The 18,479-nt window shown below is 35.4% G+C and overlaps 1 protein-coding gene, 1 long non-coding RNA gene and 1 other non-coding gene across 14 annotated transcripts in view; 2 read left to right on the forward strand and 1 right to left on the reverse strand.

Annotated features, from left to right (window-relative positions):
* Window positions 1-209: 209 nt before the first annotated feature.
* Window positions 210-298, forward strand: Trnay-gua. The gene is given in 2 exon segments: window positions 210-246; window positions 263-298. It is a non-coding gene; the product is annotated as a tRNA-Tyr (tRNA).
* Window positions 299-1,514: 1,216 nt separating this feature from the next.
* The window catches only part of LOC123690859 (serine/threonine-protein kinase tousled-like 2), a 37,386-nt gene continuing 20,421 nt past the window's right edge, over window positions 1,515-18,479 (reverse strand). For 7 of the 12 annotated variants that reach the window (XM_045634951.1, XM_045634946.1, XM_045634947.1 and 4 more), the window contains 13 exons: window positions 13,159-13,249; window positions 12,260-12,412; window positions 11,320-11,480; window positions 10,658-10,747; window positions 10,429-10,569; window positions 9,834-10,039; window positions 8,777-9,017; window positions 6,860-7,011; window positions 5,586-5,729; window positions 4,889-5,036; window positions 4,383-4,633; window positions 3,854-4,073; window positions 1,515-1,956 (listed from right to left, as the gene is read on the reverse strand). In XM_045634951.1, coding sequence (XP_045490907.1) covers window positions 1,771-1,956; window positions 3,854-4,073; window positions 4,383-4,633; window positions 4,889-5,036; window positions 5,586-5,729; window positions 6,860-7,011; window positions 8,777-9,017; window positions 9,834-10,039; window positions 10,429-10,569; window positions 10,658-10,747; window positions 11,320-11,480; window positions 12,260-12,412; window positions 13,159-13,249 — 2,184 coding nt within the window. In that variant the 3' untranslated portion in view covers window positions 1,515-1,770. The other 5 variants (XM_045634949.1, XM_045634952.1, XM_045634953.1 and 2 more) reach the window with 5 other exon arrangements.
* LOC123690861 lies at window positions 2,272-3,184 on the forward strand. The gene is made up of 2 exons (XR_006751340.1): window positions 2,272-2,920; window positions 3,031-3,184. It is a non-coding gene; the product is annotated as an uncharacterized LOC123690861 (long non-coding RNA).

Below are 18,479 nucleotides of genomic sequence, written 5' to 3' on the forward strand. Positions count from 1 at the left end.
ACTAGCAGGGATACATATTAAGTTATGAACTGTTATTGTTGAATAAACCACATATTTTTATAATTATACTATAAGCACAACAACCTAGCAAATTACATAATCAAAATACAGTGAAAACACGTTTATATTCTGATAATTAATGATAATGTATAATGAGCGTTTTACTTTGTTTCTGTTTACACATGTTTAATTTCTGAACAAATATCATACCTTCGATAGCTCAGTTGGTAGAGCGGTGGACTGTAGAGTAATAAACATGGCTATCCATAGGTCGCTGGTTCAAATCCGGCTCGAAGGAACTTTTTATTTTTATAAAAACATTTTTTTTTGTTGTATATTTTCAGATAAATATTAATTAATGTTCTTTAAATTAAAAAAAAAGAAAAACAGATACATAATATATTATAATTGAACATTTTTATAAGGGAAAGTAGTAATCATATTTTAAGATATTTGTGAATGGAATGTGATTATAAAGTTTTCAAGTTTCAATTCCGTAGATATGCTTTTAATCGAATCCTTCATTAGACTCAAAGAAATTGCTATTACATCATATATTCTAAATCTGAATGAAAATTAGCATAACACTAACATCACTTCATTATGCATACGACTAACAAGTTATTTAGGTTACGCCCATGGCTGGGTTTATTTTTGACTAATTAGTAGAACTAATTCATTATCTCATACTGGAGTAAATTCCGTTTTGTCCTTAAAGGTTCTCAATAAGAAACAATATTGTGCATTCTATAAGTCAGGGAGAGATGCAAATTTCAAGCCATGTTTGGTTTTATTTCTAATTAAGTGATTTTCAAGAAGTCATCTAATCTATTTTTCATATCATTCTTCACTTGAAAGTCTTCAAAGGTATATTTGAACTTTTAAATTTAAAGTCAGTCCGTCTATTTAATTCACACAATGAATATAATTTCTTAATCAGGAGCACCAGGACAATAAAAAATGTGATATTATCTTAATATTTATATTTTTATATATAGGTACTTACATCAGTTATCGATTGCATTTTTTTTTTGTTTTTTTATTATTTGTCTGTTGTGGGATCTAAACAATAAATTATTTTTAATCACCCAGAAATCAGGCGCTTACTTAAGCTTTACATATTTTTACTGTATTTATGATTTTTACAACAATAAATAATGATACGTTATGTAATAATGCAATTTTTAAAAAATGGTCATAGGTCTGTTGGTTTACATTATAATATAACAGTCAACTTTAACTACCAATACTTTTACGACCTGAATTTTTATGATTTAATATTTACATTTTTATTTGAACACATTCCCATTTGTATAGGGTGACTGTGTAAGGTTTAAAAGAAATATTGCAATGGCAATGTACAAGAAATAACCTATAATACCTATGCTACGTTTAGGAAAAATGATGACATTAATTTACAAATAACATTTCGTCATTTCGACATCGAATACACAAGAATAACTATACAATATCTATAAGGTACTTAAAAATAAGGAGACAAAGAAAAGTCGTCGTAAATATTTTAACTTTTTAATAGGGATAACTTATATAATATGCAAGGGATAGTCCCGTGGATCCTCTCTAGTGATAAGGATGAAACCATTCATAAATGGAGAATCACATTTTATCACCTCAATAAATACAGTCAACAGTAAGCATAATGTTAAACAATTGAATCGGTAAACGAGTGTCGTGTGGCGCCGCCAGGGCGCGGGCGGCCTACCGCGGCGGGCGCGGCGGGCGCTTGGCGCTGCGGCGGCGGTGTCTCGGCTAGGAGGACGAGCCCGCGAACATGGCGGCCGAGAACGTGGGCTGCTGCGCCTGCGCCGCCGCCGCGCCCGCGCCCACCGCGCCGCGCGGCTTCGGCATGGGCGGCTGCAGGTACTCGTGCCGCGCCAGCCCGAACACGTCGATGCGCTCCTCCTTGCGGTACGCCAGGCACGCGCGGATGAAACTCTGCACATATAACACAATATGTTTACAAATCTATAATAATAATAAAAAAACACACTTTATTCAGCACCAAATAAAACAGACAATATAACAAAAAGAAACAGACAATATATGTTCAAATTGGCCACAATCTTGCAACAGTGAATAGTGAAAATTCGATCAGAGAAGCAAATACCAAATCTTATTTCACAAAGATTTTACCAGACATGAAAATCTTAGCAAAATCTCAGTATAGGAAGATTTATGATGATCAAATGCTTATTTTGATCAAATTATTTCAGTTCAGTTAGTCAGTTCCTATAAAAAAGATAAAAATATTTTAAAACATAATCAGCTTTACTTATAAACGTCTCTCAAATTTAAGAGCCCCTCTTAGCTGTTGATCAACGTTTTTTTCACTTATAAACCCAATTCAGTGTTGAGAGGTGTTTAAGTAACAGTTAAATAATGTCAAAATTTAAGAAACGTCCGACCCTGTTTTAAATCTATTTGAGAGACATCATGGCGGATATATTGTCAAACATTTGACGTTTTGTAGTTGCCAAGAGTATATTATTTGTGTTTTTGTGGTGTTTTTATTCACTTCGCAGTAAAATAACTCTGGTAAAATGGATATTGATAGTTTGAGTAAAGATTTTACGAATGATGTGCAGGTGCTTCGTGATTTTAGAATTCGTAGGCGTCAAAAAAAAAATTTATATTCAGAGCGTGAATTCTCTGGACCTGAAAGAAGAAGAATTCCGGTCGTAGTTTTGGGAAGCATATTGTACGATCTGAGTCACATGCGAACGAGGAATAATTACTATAACTGTCGAGCGTTGCTTCGGGGTGTGGAAGCAAAGATTCCGCATTCTCAATGAAACGTTGTGAGGATTCCTCCACGTGATCAAGATCACGATTATTGCTGGTGCAGTTTTGCACAATTTAACAATACTAATAATAATTAATGAGTCTATTTTAAATCAAGGTAGGTATTTACGCAAAATACTTTCATATGCAAACAAAGTATATTTAATAATGCCAATACATAAATGCTACCTATCCATATTTTAATTCTTTTTTTTTGTTTCTTTCTAGATCCTACAGGCATTGAAAATCAATAAACAAATCCAACTGTCCCTAATAATGTAGAAGAATAATAAGATGAATGCGAAAAACAAGGGAAAACATCAACACAGCCATATTGAAACTTATTTTTATAATTAAATAAATATTTTCATATATTTGTAAATTTATTATTGTTTTCTTATAATATTCCTCTTCCAAAGTAAGTATTTAGAGCCTTTTTTCATGAGTCTCCCTTTCCTGTTGGATTGTAATTTCATGCAACTCTTGTTGTTGCTTCATAAGTTCTTCCCTGCTTTTTTGCAAGGAGGATTAATAATAATTGATGCTCATTTTCAGTTATTTGATTTTTCACTGTACAAATATGATAAACATTAAACATAATTTTACATAAATCACAGCTGTACAACAATTGCTAAATAATAAATTAAATAACAAAGAAATGACATAATTATATTTTGAAAGTTTATTCGCAGTTAAATGTCATACAAAATAAAGTCTACCATTCATATTTGTCAAAAAGTACATTTTTAGTCAAGTTTTTAGTGAATAGCGGGTTTAATTTCGATAATGTTACTAGAAAAAAATATATTGACGTTACTTAGTTGAGAGACTGCTGAGAGAGGTTTATAAGTAAGATTATTTTAATCATTGTTTAAGGAGTTGAGAGTTGTTTAACTGAGAGGTGTTTAAGCAACAGATCAGTCAGTTTTTATAAGTAAGGCTGTAATAGACTATGCCTGTACACGCAAATAAAAGAGACAAATAAATAAATTTAAACATCACAAAATAACTATGTATCGAATCATCTTCGAAAAGTTTCGCAAATGCTCACCTTAGCCTCATTACTGACGGAGGGCTTGTTAGCGAACTGCACCTCGGTCGCCTTCAGTATGGTGTTCTCCTCCAGTATGGTGGCCTGACTCTGGTTGTGGCCGAACGGCTTCTTGCCGTACAGACACTGGTAGAAGATCACGCCCACGCTCCACACGTCCACCTTACTACTTATCTTTGGTGGGTTCTTGCCGACCACGAAACACTCGGGCGGCAGATACCTGAAACAGAAATAATAAACTATGATTTGAAATATGTACTTACAAATAACATCAAGGAAATAGTACAAAATCATGAAAACTATAATTTGTTAATTATTTATTCATTATATAAAGAATTAAACCAATATCAGAAACGAAATTTTTAATAGATTATTTTAATGTTGCATTTCTGAATTAAACAAAGAAATATGCATTTAGCTAAACTGACTACACAAAATGACAAACTAAATGACCATACACTAGATCACATCTTGAACTACAATAATATTTTTTATGTTCATTAATACATTTGCAAGAGTATACACTCACCAATAGGTACCGGCCCCTTGGCTGGTGAGATCCATGCCGTGGTCCGGGTTGTAGTTCTCCTCGTCCATCACCTTGGACAGGCCAAAGTCGGTGATCTTGATCTCGCCGCACACGTTGCCCTCCGTCAGCAGGATGTTGCCCGGCTTCAGGTCGTAGTGTATCACCGGCGGCTTGATCTCGTTGAGGTACTTGAGCGCGGAGACCACTTGCATCACTATGGAGCGCGCCTCGCGTTCTGGTATGGTTTTGTGCTGCACATAAATGTATTAATTTATACTATCCTTACTAATATTATAAATGAAAAGGTAATTTGTTTGTATGTCTGTGTTTTACGTCATAATGGAATAATTTTATCATATGATTTGTGTCGGATAATTGTTAAGAAGCCACAGAGTAAATTCGCTGCTTTTTACCGCATAGAAACATCTCATTCCCATGGGAATTTACTTTAACGAAAAGGGCGTAAATATATAATCATATCATCTTTACAGCTATAATATTATTACCTGCTTAAGATAAAAGTCGAGATCATGTCCATTGCAGTATTCGAGCACAGTACAAAAGGAGTTGCCGTCAATTTCGAACACATCATATAACTTGACGATCCGCGGGTGATCCAACGCCTTGTGTATGTTGTACTCCCGGAGAGCGTGTCTGGAATTTCATTAATATAGTTAGTCACACATTTCTTTCTTTTGTTTTTTTGTAAATATAAACAACACAGAACTATGAAGCAATACATCATGTACTATATTACAATTGATGAGCAAAATATTTATTAAAGACAATCGCATAAAAATAAAAATAAATTGGTTGACTGAAATTACTTTTGGTTACTATTATTAGTATTGAATATTAATAAAATGGTAGTCTAAACAAATAGGCCTATGTTAATTGATATTCCGATAGTTTTTTCTTTCACCTATGTATTTCGTGACTACACAGCATTTCTGCTGTGTCTTAACTATTGTCAAAACAATTAATTTATAAATGTTTATTATTTTTTATGAATGAGCCACGAGAACTAATCACTTATCCACTTCATAGGCATAATTTAATAACGAACATATGATAAAAGCTGTTACTAGCCTATTCCATCAAATAATGCAATCTCGTTATAAAATTTGCATACACACTAGCACAACACACACACACACACATATACACAAATAATGAAAACCACACGTGTGTATACGGACTCACTTGATATAGTTGGCCTTCTTGTCCTCCTTCCAGTCCTTGTTCAGCTGGTGCACTTTGCACGCGGTGTAGCGCTGCTCGCGAAGGTCAAACGCCTTGTGAACTTCGCTGAAACCGCCCTTGCCGAGCAGCATTAGTAAAAGATATCTGAAAGAAATGATACATATTAATAATGATCACTATAAACATTAGTATAAATCTTTCCCTACTACTGGAACATCTTCTATGAGCCTATAATTGTTCCCACAACAGCAATGCACATGTCCAACGAATTTGGCAAATGTTATTGAAGTTTTGGTAACCCAAGTTTTATGCATGCAAATTAGATTTATAATAAGGTTAACATAATAATGCCGCCAATAAGAAGAATCGAATTATTTGTACATATTATAACACAAATTATACCTTGTCAACTGTTTGTAGTTTATTTTTCAAATTATGTTAACAAATACTTTTACTTATAGTTTAAGCAAATTCAAACCAAGAATCACCTTTTTAATGTTATTCTCCACAAATGGACAAAACATAAATAAAGGTTTAAAACCTGTCTTCTGACTTGATACTCAAATACATAAATATTTTCCTGGTGTATTTTAATTTAATGTTGAACTTTTTATGTCATAAAATTCAAACTTCATACACCCATTATAGATATGAATCTAGGGTACAAAGATCAAAGTTATATATATTACTAGCGGTCCACCCCGGCTTCGCCCGTGGTACATATTCACGTTTTCTCTACATAAGAACCATCCTCGTACTTCAAGGAATATAATAAAAAAAGAATTAAAGAAATCGGTTCAGCCGTTCTCGAGTTATGCGCTTACCAACACATTTTGCGATTCATTTTTATATTATAGATTATTATTTATACAGATGTATGGTATAACATATTAATTGTTTACAAAATGAAAAACAATGCTTGTATAAATTGATAAAGTACATACTGTCCTTACACTAATCAGTTTAAGGTCACAACTTCAAAGTAAACAAAGTAAATATGATAGTCATACAAGTATAACACTATTATGTCAATAAAACAAAACAACTTTGGAAGTTTTTATAAGAATTTCAGCACATTAGGAAACACATCTTTACATTATTTATAGTTTTTTGGGTTTATTATAAAAATCGTATATTAGTTCTTAGTTTAAAAAATAATATGTTACTATATTTTATAAACATTGGTCACAACATGTACATATTCGGATTTTTAGCAAAGTATTCACCAGATAATTTATATTCCCTATATTAAGTAAAAAATTAAGAAAATTCACCTTTCAGAGAGCACTGGATGCTGTGAGAAGCGACTCTGATCTTCATTGTGTATCCGTTTCAGTTCTCTAATGTGAAGATTTCTTTCGCGTTCCAACTTTTCCATTTCCAATTGTAAGTCTGCATCCTCTTTCTTTAGTGCACTCTGCCTTAACTGAAAATTTAACAAAACATTAAGACATTTTTAAAGGGAGCGAAAATAAGCATAACATACAGTGGTGGTCATATAATTAAGAACGCTGATACAAAGGGAAGATTTTTTCAGACTAAGATGCATAACTAATTTCATGTAATTATTTTTATTTTTCTCGATATAGAAATACTTTTCCAACAAATCACTGTTTTCATTAATACACGTGATTAGCCTAAAAATTAATAGACGAACTGTTTACACTACTTCTAAACAAAGTATTCCTATTTACTGGCTGGTCACGTAATTAAGAATGCTAAATAGTTTATACTTTTATTCAAATTGGAATAGAGAACACTCGACTCGATTTGTGGTTGTAGGTTACTGTTTGTATAATTTTGGCGCCATTAAGTGTTGCAAAAGATTAAAAGTGATTACTTGTTATTAAAAAAATAAAAGTTGTGATAAATCTACTAGGGAAGTTATAATAAAAGATAGCTGACCATCTGCAATGTTCAAAAACTATGGTGATCCACGCCATAAGGCATTTTGATACGAATCAAACAACTTCAGATGTACTTCGGATGTGTGTGTATGTGATGTGTATGTCCCACGTATGCCAAGACAGAAAAACAACTACTCTAGATGACCGAAACATCGTCCGTATGGCGAAACAAAAATCCTTTTAAAGGGTTCAATGAGCTGAGAAAAGAATATTTCGGGGAAAATAACCCTTCAGCAATCTCAGCACGCACTATTCGAAGACGTTTGGCAGAAGAAAAATTGCATGGTCGGATAGCAAGAAAAGTACCCATGTTGAAACTTTGTCACAGGCAAGCCCGGCTTAGATTTGGAAGAAAATATGAAAACTGGACTGTGCAACAGTGGAAAAATGTACTTTTCTCTGACTAAACGAAAATAAACAGAGTATGTTCCGATGGAAACATATATTATTCCTTATATTATCTGTACCTCAGTAGTCTCGTCATATGCCTGCCACATCATGCAGTTGTAGGTCGGGTTCAAACCGCAGACATATTACTTTGACTGTGTACAAACACAGACAAAGAAATGTACAGCGCGCGCCACACACCCATTATTAAAGGACTCAGCAATCACCTTGAGTATCTCGTCCGCCTCGTAGTACTCCTGCCACGTCATGCTCGGCAGCGGGTCGGGCTTGAGGAAGGTGGGCGGGTCGGTGCCGTTGTGCAGCGGCTGCGGCGTGCTGGGCGCGTGTTACAGTCAGTCACCTTGAGTATCTCGTCCGCCTCGTAGTACTCCTGCCACGTCATGCTCGGCAGCGGGTCGGGCTTGAGGAAGGTGGGCGGGTCGGTGCCGTTGTGCAGCGGCTGCGGCGTGCTGGGCGCGTGTTACAGTCAGTCACCTTGAGTATCTCGTCCGCCTCGTAGTACTCCTGCCACGTCATGCTCGGCAGCGGGTCGGGCTTGAGGAAGGTGGGCGGGTCGGTGCCGTTGTGCAGCGGCTGCGGCGTGCTGAGCGCGTGTTACAGTCAGTCACCTTGAGTATCTCGTCCGCCTCGTAGTACTCCTGCCACGTCATGCTCGGCAGCGGGTCGGGCTTGAGGAAGGTGGGCGGGTCGGTGCCGTTGTGCAGCGGCTGCGGCGTGCTGGGCGCGTGTTACAGTCAGTCACCTTGAGTATCTCGTCCGCCTCGTAGTACTCCTGCCACGTCATGCTCGGCAGCGGGTCGGGCTTGAGGAAGGTGGGCGGGTCGGTGCCGTTGTGCAGCGGCTGCGGCGTGCTGGGCGCGTGTTACAGTCAGTCACCTTGAGTATCTCGTCCGCCTCGTAGTACTCCTGCCACGTCATGCTCGGCAGCGGGTCGGGCTTGAGGAAGGTGGGCGGGTCGGTGCCGTTGTGCAGCGGCTGCGGCGTGCTGGGCGCGGACACACTGGCGGTGCGCTTGCCGCGCCCTCCACCGCCCTCGCTGTTCGACGGCCGCTTCTTTATCAGCATCTTCTTCTGCCTGTCGATCTCCTCCTTCTCCGCGGTTATCTCCTCTTGCCGCCTGTTGGGGGTAACATTGTTTGAGTATAGAGTATACAGTTTATAATAGTAGTCTATAGATATAAATTAGCTGACGATCGAGTACTTGCTATTGATTGTAAAATGCTGGTTAATGGGGACTTTACATACAAATGATAAAACCTGTATGTAATTAGTTACATACTCATTTGAGAACTTCTTTTGTATATCTCAAATGAAGCACATATTACAAAGATGTCAACACCCTATCCATCCTACCAATACATACCAGCATGGAATCAATTGATTAATTATTCCTACTTTCAATTACTTCCTTACTACCAATTTCCAAGTTCCAATACATAAATCATCTTTGTTCATTATCATAATCGTGATAATCATTTATTTATTAAAATGAGGCAAAATATAAACAAAGATACACAATATCTATAAATCTTTAAATTATGTTATAGCAATATACACATAGTTCTATGCCTAGATAATAATATATTCAAAGAACTAATTACTGCCTACCTGCTAATACTTATCTAAATGATGATTATTCCACATAGATTATGATGCCAATCAAATCATATGTACAAAGTTGAATATCAAAACAAGATAAAATAAATAAATATTTTTATCAGGACATATTTTCACACACGGCACAATCTGATCCCATACTAACTTTTTCGCTTGTGTTATGGAAACCAATTGGCTGATTAACATACATATAGACACAGAAGTTCAATGTTCATCAGACAAATATTTGCCCTGGGTGGGAATCGAACCAACTAACCCAACTGATCAGTAAAATGAAGTTAGAAGTCAGTATAAAGTATTTTGCCCTAAAGCATACCTTGTTAGTTCTTGAAATGCATAACCATCAGTCCAATTCTCCTGGAAAGTAGCACCAACTCTCTGTGTCACAAATTGACCCAGCCTTAGTCTATTTTGCATACATCTCTGTCGAGCCTCCTTCTTTTCAATAGTACTCTTTTCATTTAAAAGCTTTTTTACAACGTCTATACATTTATTAATATGTGATTTATGTTGATCAATCGCCTGTAAAAGAATAGAAATTTATTATTAGACTATTTATAAAATCACATGTTTAGGCATAAATATCTTTGTTCATTTAAAAAATAACTTCATTATTTCTGATTAAGAAAACATAGAACTGATACTATAAGAATAAAAGAGTCAAGCTTAAGTAACAGTTGTTTGTCACATTAGTGTTGTTACACAATATCACATTATACTCAACTGTTAGAAAGTTGTAAGAATCATGTATTACTTGATAATGAAATAATTCTGTATTGAATATAAAATAGGTAGTTTCCTTATAGAAGACAATACAATTCAATAATAAATTACCAAAAAAACTTATACTGTATTTGATGGATGCCGCCATTTTGTTTATAATAAGTTTTCATGTCAGTGCTTAGACTCACCTTACTCTGCGCTTGAACTTGATGCTTTAATTCTTCATTACTCCTTGTTAATTCTTCTATTCTATTATTTCTTAGCTCTAAGTCAGACGACGCTTGAGTTTCTAACTCTTGTATCCTCTGACAAGTTAATTCTGTCTGAACCTGCCAATAAATATATGAATATTACAAAAGTGAAACAGAAATTATGAAAATGTAGCAACATGATGAACAGGCACAAATAATCATGTACCTGCTTAACAGATGTATGAGGTCGCTGTTGCGAGGCGGAACGTAAAAAATCAGCCCCCGAAGGCAATATTGAAGATGGTGACGGTGGGTACTGTGGTATGCAAAGGAAACGTTATTTATTAAGAGATAAATCCTCAAAATATTATATTGAAAATAAATATTGACCAAATTATTAAAACTAAAATGTTCCTTTTTATAAATTAAAACATACATTCCAATTTCATCCTTCACATCTTTCCTTATCAAATCAAGTTCCAATTATATATTACCACATCCCACAATCTAACTTTTATTTGATTCCGCAAAATAATTATTATTTACTATTGATAGTAAACAGATATTTTTAAATAAAATAAGTGATGGATGATTGACAATAATCGGTAATGATATTTTTTCTTCCTTAAAAGACCAAAATACATGACATAACACAGTCCACTTTTATAACACTCTTACATCAGATGATTATTCAAAATCATAATGTACGCTAAGTTAAATTGTTCTAACTTTTGCTTTGGGTGCATCAAGAAAACCTGTTGCATTAAATCAATTTCAATTATATTTTAAATGTACATACTCTAAAAGTCTCCTATTAATAATGAGCTGTTGTGTAAAACAACACATAACGTCCATACATTATCTAAAATGAATAATGAGTATAATCACCATAGGATAATTAGCGCCTTGGGGTGATGGTGACTTTGCTCCGGTAAGCCGTACAGGACTGGACGATGGGTGTTTCGAGAAATATTCTCTAATGTTTTTGTCGGAAGAGTTATGCCTTTGCTTCCCTCCTCCCCCACCGCCACCACCGACGCCTTCTTCTCCTGAAATTAACATTAAATTAGATTAGATGAGAAAAAAATGTAAGAATTAATGACACAATGCTCAAGACTTCATCCTACTAATATTATAAATGCGAAAGTAACTCTGTCTATCTGTCTGTTACGCTTTCCTGCTTAAACCTCTCAACCAATTTTGACGAAATTTGGCACAGACAATCTTTAGACCCTGAGAAAGAACATAAGCCACCTTTTATTGCAAAATATGTACCACGGGCGAAGCCGGGGCGGACCGCTAGTAATAAAATAATGACTCCCTTATTTTACTACTTAAACTGTCAGTTGTCAGAATAAATTTGGGACCGCATAAATCATAAACGTTACTCAATGTAGATTATAGAATTACTTATTGAGGTACTAGTTTCATTTTAATATACCTATAATTATAATTGCTTCTACACAATATACAATTCTTACTCTAATCATTTAAATCGAAAAGTGTATTACTAAACAAGCATATTTTCAATGGGTTGACTGCATGCAACAGAAATAATTACATATTTAGAAAATCTGATCATTTTTTTGATAACTTTTGCCATATTAAGATAATAATTGAAAAAATTGAAATAACCTATTCCAATTCTTCACAATGAGAACCAAAGCGTAATACAAATTTCTGTGAAAAGAATCCCTCAATAATGAAATGAACTGTAGTGAACAGAAAACATTGCATGAAAACATAATACTCTCAAATTAGTCAGTGCCATAACTATTATCTGTAACGTGACCTGGTTTTTACAGTGAAGTAAGTAAACAAATATCACCTTTTCGCTTTCTTTTCCTTTCAGGCATTGCTATAGTTGGGGTTGCCCCACTAGGTGGCACAAGTGCACTACCAGGTACTGCAGCCGAGCCTCGCATAGCAGCAGACTTCTCAGGAGTTAAAGCGTCCACTTCCTTATCACTGTGAGAAGACCCTGCAATTAATGGTTTGATGCTTTCAACATAATTTCAATTTCACACATCAATATCTTACCAAAAATATGATATTTGACTAATAACAAAAATATCCATGCATAACATAGAAAATATTGTTTATTACATAGCACTTCCATAAATACCATATTCTATAAATACTGCGGTTGTGGTAGGTCTAACTTATAGCTTAATTAATGTCATAACATATTGTTTATACACATAAAGCATCTATGATAAATACAAAAGGTTGGAACTATATTGCTAATGATTTATTTTGTGCACTGCTTTATAAAACCAAACAATATTTTGCATATTGGCCATAAAATGAATTATAGTAATATAGTAAATATATAATTCACGCCATTAGGTACATAATGCAAAAATAATAACATTGTTATATGTACTTGATGCAGTTACCTTATGTACTCACTTTTGGAAATAGAGCTGAATTGACTAAATTGGTTAAAGTTAGACCCATTTTTATAGTCATGCATATCGTCACAAATAAATCTGTAGTCACAGAATTAACATGGCACTTTCATACTTCCATTCCGGCATCATTCACAGAGCGCCGTGACGTCAGAGTCCTTTTTCCATTTTCCATAAAAGTTCGGGTCCCATAAGTTTATATGGATAAGGTTAAAACTTTGACTTTAATACACTCTTTACGGTAAACACCAAACATCACTGACCACATGCACATCACAATATAAATGTTCATTTTCGTCACTAATTCACAGTTTACCTGTGCTCATATTGGAGTCCTGATTATGTACTGGCTGGCCCGTGTTGACAGTAGTTTGTGGTGCCATCTGAATTTGTGAGCCAGCTGACATCTGTAAAGAAAGATGGCGTCTTTACATATGATTCGCACAGTTTATTTATCGGATAAACACGTGTTTACTTGTTAGCACATTTATTTATTACTACTCACTAGTTATAAATTACGCACTCTATCCATTTCTAACACTTTATAATAATTTTCACTTCGATACTCCGAATAACCTAACTCGTTTGACAAGTTGTAAACGCCAGCGGCTCGCGACAATCGGATACGCATCCGCGGGGAGTGGGTGTGGGGGGTGTTGTAGAATGGAGATCGTCACGAAGTTTGCTCCGAACGTAATAATAATAAAGTCTGGTAAGGCGCCATTTTACAAGGAATAAGCAGTTCTAATCATTTTGGATTTGATAAATAGTTCAACTGTTGGGATAAAAGTTATCTAACTTAAATATATTTATGTTGTAAATTATTGAATGTGCACAGGTCAATAGCCCTCGATTACAATCAAGAATTTAGCACAAGAATGCATTTTTCCTGTAGGCCTTGGAAATCGATAAGTTTAGAACAATCAGTCGTTATTAATTTCGAAATAGGTCTGATAATGAAAATAGACTATATTATATATATGAATTGTAGGTATGGTTGTTGTGACCGATTATTCCCACAGCGAGGTACGGTGGCGACAGCGGGTGGCGGGCGGAGTGCCACCGACCTGCGGTGAACGAGTAGGTACGTGATATCGGCGCTCGTGCCCCACAACAAAATGCTTACTGGACGTGTTACGTAGGCGTCTGTGCGGCGATGTACTAACATAAACATACGTAGATAGGTATGTATGTATATGTTAACACATAATGTACCCGGTAGGTAGGAACAATTTATGTAGCATTGACTAGTGATATGCGAGTTGCGACCAAGTTGAGCAAAAGATAAGCTATTGTTCGAGCTTCATATTCAAATGTTTAGTCATTTTATTCGCGAATTTACTGCAAGATTTATGTTTATGGAAATATTGAAATTTGAACTACAGTCCCTTAGTACAGTCCTTTAATTAAGAAAAGACAGATACCTTGATAGGGAACGTCATTTTATCAGATATTAAATAAAACAAACACTGTTTAAATTTTACGATTTTTTTGATGATCCAACCACAAACTCGTAATAATAATTTAGGTATCTCGTGAGTTGTGACTGCGAACTGAGCAGGTAACTGCGGGCTGCGGCATTCCTTTATAACGGCAATCCGGTTTTGCCAACAAAGACATTTTACTAAATTACAAACATCAGTCTAGACTCTAGTTGCTAAGTAGAAAACACTTAAAACCTTGGTTACCTGATTAAATATCTGAGGCATCAGGCATTTATGTATAACTCACGATTTTATTACAAGATAAATATTTGCAAATTAGCGATAAATCAATTGATGCAAAATTTTATTTGTAGTACGGGTTAGTTAAACGATAAATTACAGTTGTTGCTGTATTGTACTATCGTGATATTAAAATGATATTGTCATTCTATAGATCTATAAATTACAATCTACACGCATGCCAATACTCGGTCGAAACCAAACCCTTTCCCCTTCTTATCAATTCAAGGCTAAAATGTTTAGTTTTAAGTATGCCCCTACTCCACGTACACAGTGTAACTAAATCAGATTGTCGAATTTATTTCGCTTCAATAACGAAATGATAAGGAAAAAATACATCACGACAAATTTAGTATCGACTCTATTTTCAAATGAGATAAATATTAATATTTATTTATTCACTTTATTATTTAAATAACAGCGATCGGTGGTAAAGACTAAAGTAGTAAAGTATAAAATTAATCAAATGTGTGCATGAATCGAACAATGATTTGCGGCGCAGAAGTTATTGTGAGTTGTGACTATTTTTAGTTCAACTAGCATCAGGCAAATGGAAAGTTAGCGAGCTGGCAACTAGCGTAAGCACATAATATTAATGTATGTTATTATATGTAGGATTTTCGTATCGATATTTAAATACGACTCACCGGCGTGCCGTAGCATGATAAAGTATCTTTGTTACGAGTTTAGATAAGGGGAAATCATGTATATAAAACGTATAACTTATATGAATACATAATATTATCATTATTAAACTTCATATAAAAATGTCACTTCCCTTAGCGTTGAATATGCTTGTACCTAGTTGAGAGTAAATTAAAATTGCAGTATTATTGCTTATTTGCGATAGAATTTATATAATTTATAACGATAGTATAGGTAATTTTAATTACGAAATACCTAAGAAACTGGTTTAAAAATAAAAAATGCAAACTAAAAATATAAGAATTCGAAAGACAGTTTTTACTTTTAGTATATTATGTAGTATGTATTGGAATTTAAATTTTGGATCGTAATAGGTATTTGTTTATCATCTTTATTTTCAGTTCAAATTTCCAAATCTAAAACTGAAAATTTACAATTTATACGAGTAATCTGCGACGCTCCAGCAACATGAGTAACATATACCTACGTGGTTTGCACCGTGCACCTACAGCGAGTTTCGAGTTGCGACGTAGGTACGTTGAAGACAATCAATACTCAGTCACATCTTTGTCCCGCATTCATTGTAGAAGCGCAGTTCTGCGGACCCCAAAATCCCCTCTTCCGGTGCGGTATAGAGCCGCGTGCTGTTTAACCCAATTTTCTAGTGCAAGGGGTGTGAAGGGTGTCGGGGGAGGGCAGAGCTCAGCGCAACTTCACCCGCAAGTGTGCAATGCCAACGAGGCGCCACGAGATTCGAACCCGAGCCTGCAATATTGATTATTTCTAGTGCCTGTCCGTCTCCTTTCGCAACTCGCCTCTTGTTTTATGTACATACGATTCGGATCGCATTTTAATATTCCAACTACCTACGCAGAATATGGTACTTATGGTATTTAGTTCAATCACAAACTTAATCAAGTATAGTCAATCTGTAACCATACCGGGTGATAAATTGATAATAATGAAATATATAGGTAGTAGGATTATAATACCTTCTCGTAGACATGGGAATTAACTTCAGAATTTAGTTAACATGAACTGGTGAAAGTTCACTTCACTTATATCCTATAACTATCCAACTTCTTTTGTTAATTTAATTTTCAATCACAATAATTATAAAACATAGGTAGTTACTTACTTCATAATTTGATGCATTAAAAAAAAATGTCTTTACTTCAATAAATATATTTTTATCATCGGTTTTTAATTTTTATGTAACGTGTGACATTTAGAGTATCTTTCCATTTATCGATAATATTTTCAACTAAAGATGTTAAGTTGACATTTTTCTTGATCATTTTTAATTTTAACCTTGCAAGTAGGTATCTAGTATCTACTATCTACTAGGTATCTAGTAAGAAATTCTTTAAGACAATCCCAGTTAGTTGCAGATATGAGATAACATTATTACGCATAATATCACACGTGAATACGTTATCAATAGATATTTAATACTGAACGGCTGGCTAATGTACGTCAATGTCAATATATTATATGTATTTCGTAAACATTTACAAAAGTTGGATCTACAAAACCGTGGTATTACAACGGTACAAGTGTATTATTAACCGAGCATGCGCCACGAATCCATTCACAACAAAATAATGATGTGCCGCTTCAAGGAAACCTGGTCGTTTCAACGCTCTATTTATTACTGTGTAAAAAAGCAAAGCGAGATCGTATTCTTTACCATTTAAATTATACCACTCATGTGAATTTCGTTTATTATTAAATGTAATCGTAACGCTAAGATGTAATAAAAGTAGGAAAGAGCAGTCGTAAAGGCGTCGCGATGTGATGATGGGATCGAAGCGCAGTGGGTCAGCCGAGGCAGTACGGGCGGACCTTGCAATGTCGCGGCGTGACGCTCAGCTGACGCATGACAGGCCGACCGGCGCCCGCCGCCGCAGCCGCCGTCCCTACCTCGCGTTCATTGCCTCCGCGGCGGCGGGCGCGCGAACACGTCCTAGTATTGCGCACGTATACGACATGTGTTTTGGGAAAAATAACGTAAACAATATCAGAATATCATTACAATAGCGACTATGCAGCGATCATTAAGAATATGAATAAATTATGTGCAATTACAGTGAATGTATCTACCGATTTCAGTGAGTGCGTCTCGCGTACATCAAATGCTGGAGTGCGGTGACGATCGGTGCGAAAGGTCGGATTGTGTAAAAATAACTGCGGAACCGAACGGCTAAGCAACCAGTGGAATGAGTTTTGTCGGCACATTGTAGCTGAGGCGGGGCGAGGCCGAATGCGCCATATTATAATTTCCCTTCGCGTTGAATGTGCAAACCGTCTGACTAAACTGTGCGCTGTGCCTATATCTCTTTCCCTCTTTACAGCTTATTAAACGTGTCTGTTGTGCAAAACAAGGCCCCGCGATCCGTTCAACATGTCCTAAAATTAGATATAATATATGCATTATACCTACATGTACACCAATCGTTTTGTGCACGGCATTTTCTTGTTGCCTAGCTAGGTATTCATTCTTATTCACTTTGATTTGATTTTTTATACTAACAGTCAAGATATTATGTAAATTGACATTGATATATATTTTTAATTTTTATATTAATTTTAATTACTATGTTGTAGTTTATAAACTCATAATGATGATAATAATAAATATACAGCATACACATATTATTTTATTGGTAGGTATATAGTGCTGTTTATACATAATATGTGTAATCGTATTGGCGGCGAGATTGCATTTAGTTAGAATTCATATAGACATAAAATAGGTGATAAATAACGAGTTGCGGGGCCAGAGAGTGCGGCGCGACAGTGTCGCTGACCCCTTCGCTAGATCGCAAGCCGCTTGCTAGTACCAGCCGAGGTCGTCCGCACCGGCTAGGGCTCCCATACAAATATTATATTATGTACTTTAAAGTTAATAATAAAAAATCATTATCTACGTGAGTGGTGAAATACATATAAAAGTTCAAGTTTAACAACATATAAAAAACGAACCATGAAGTGCATGGATGAGGTAATCTTGGCAACACAAATTACGTAGGTACAATATACCTATTAGCAAAAAATTATCATATTATTAATTATTGTAATATAAACATTATTAATGTAGGTTGCAATAAGAATCAAAATCATTTCATGTGCCTTTTATTCGTTTTAAAAATCAATACTTAGTCGGCGTAAGAACCTAATTGATATCAAGGTGACCGACGATGCGGCGCCGAGCTGTAAACGTTGAACTATACCTACTCAACATTAATGTATTATTAGAGAACGTCAT

The sequence above is a fragment of the Colias croceus genome, chromosome 4, assembly GCF_905220415.1.
Source record: "Colias croceus chromosome 4, ilColCroc2.1".
NCBI classification, from domain to species: domain Eukaryota; kingdom Metazoa; phylum Arthropoda; class Insecta; order Lepidoptera; family Pieridae; genus Colias; species Colias croceus.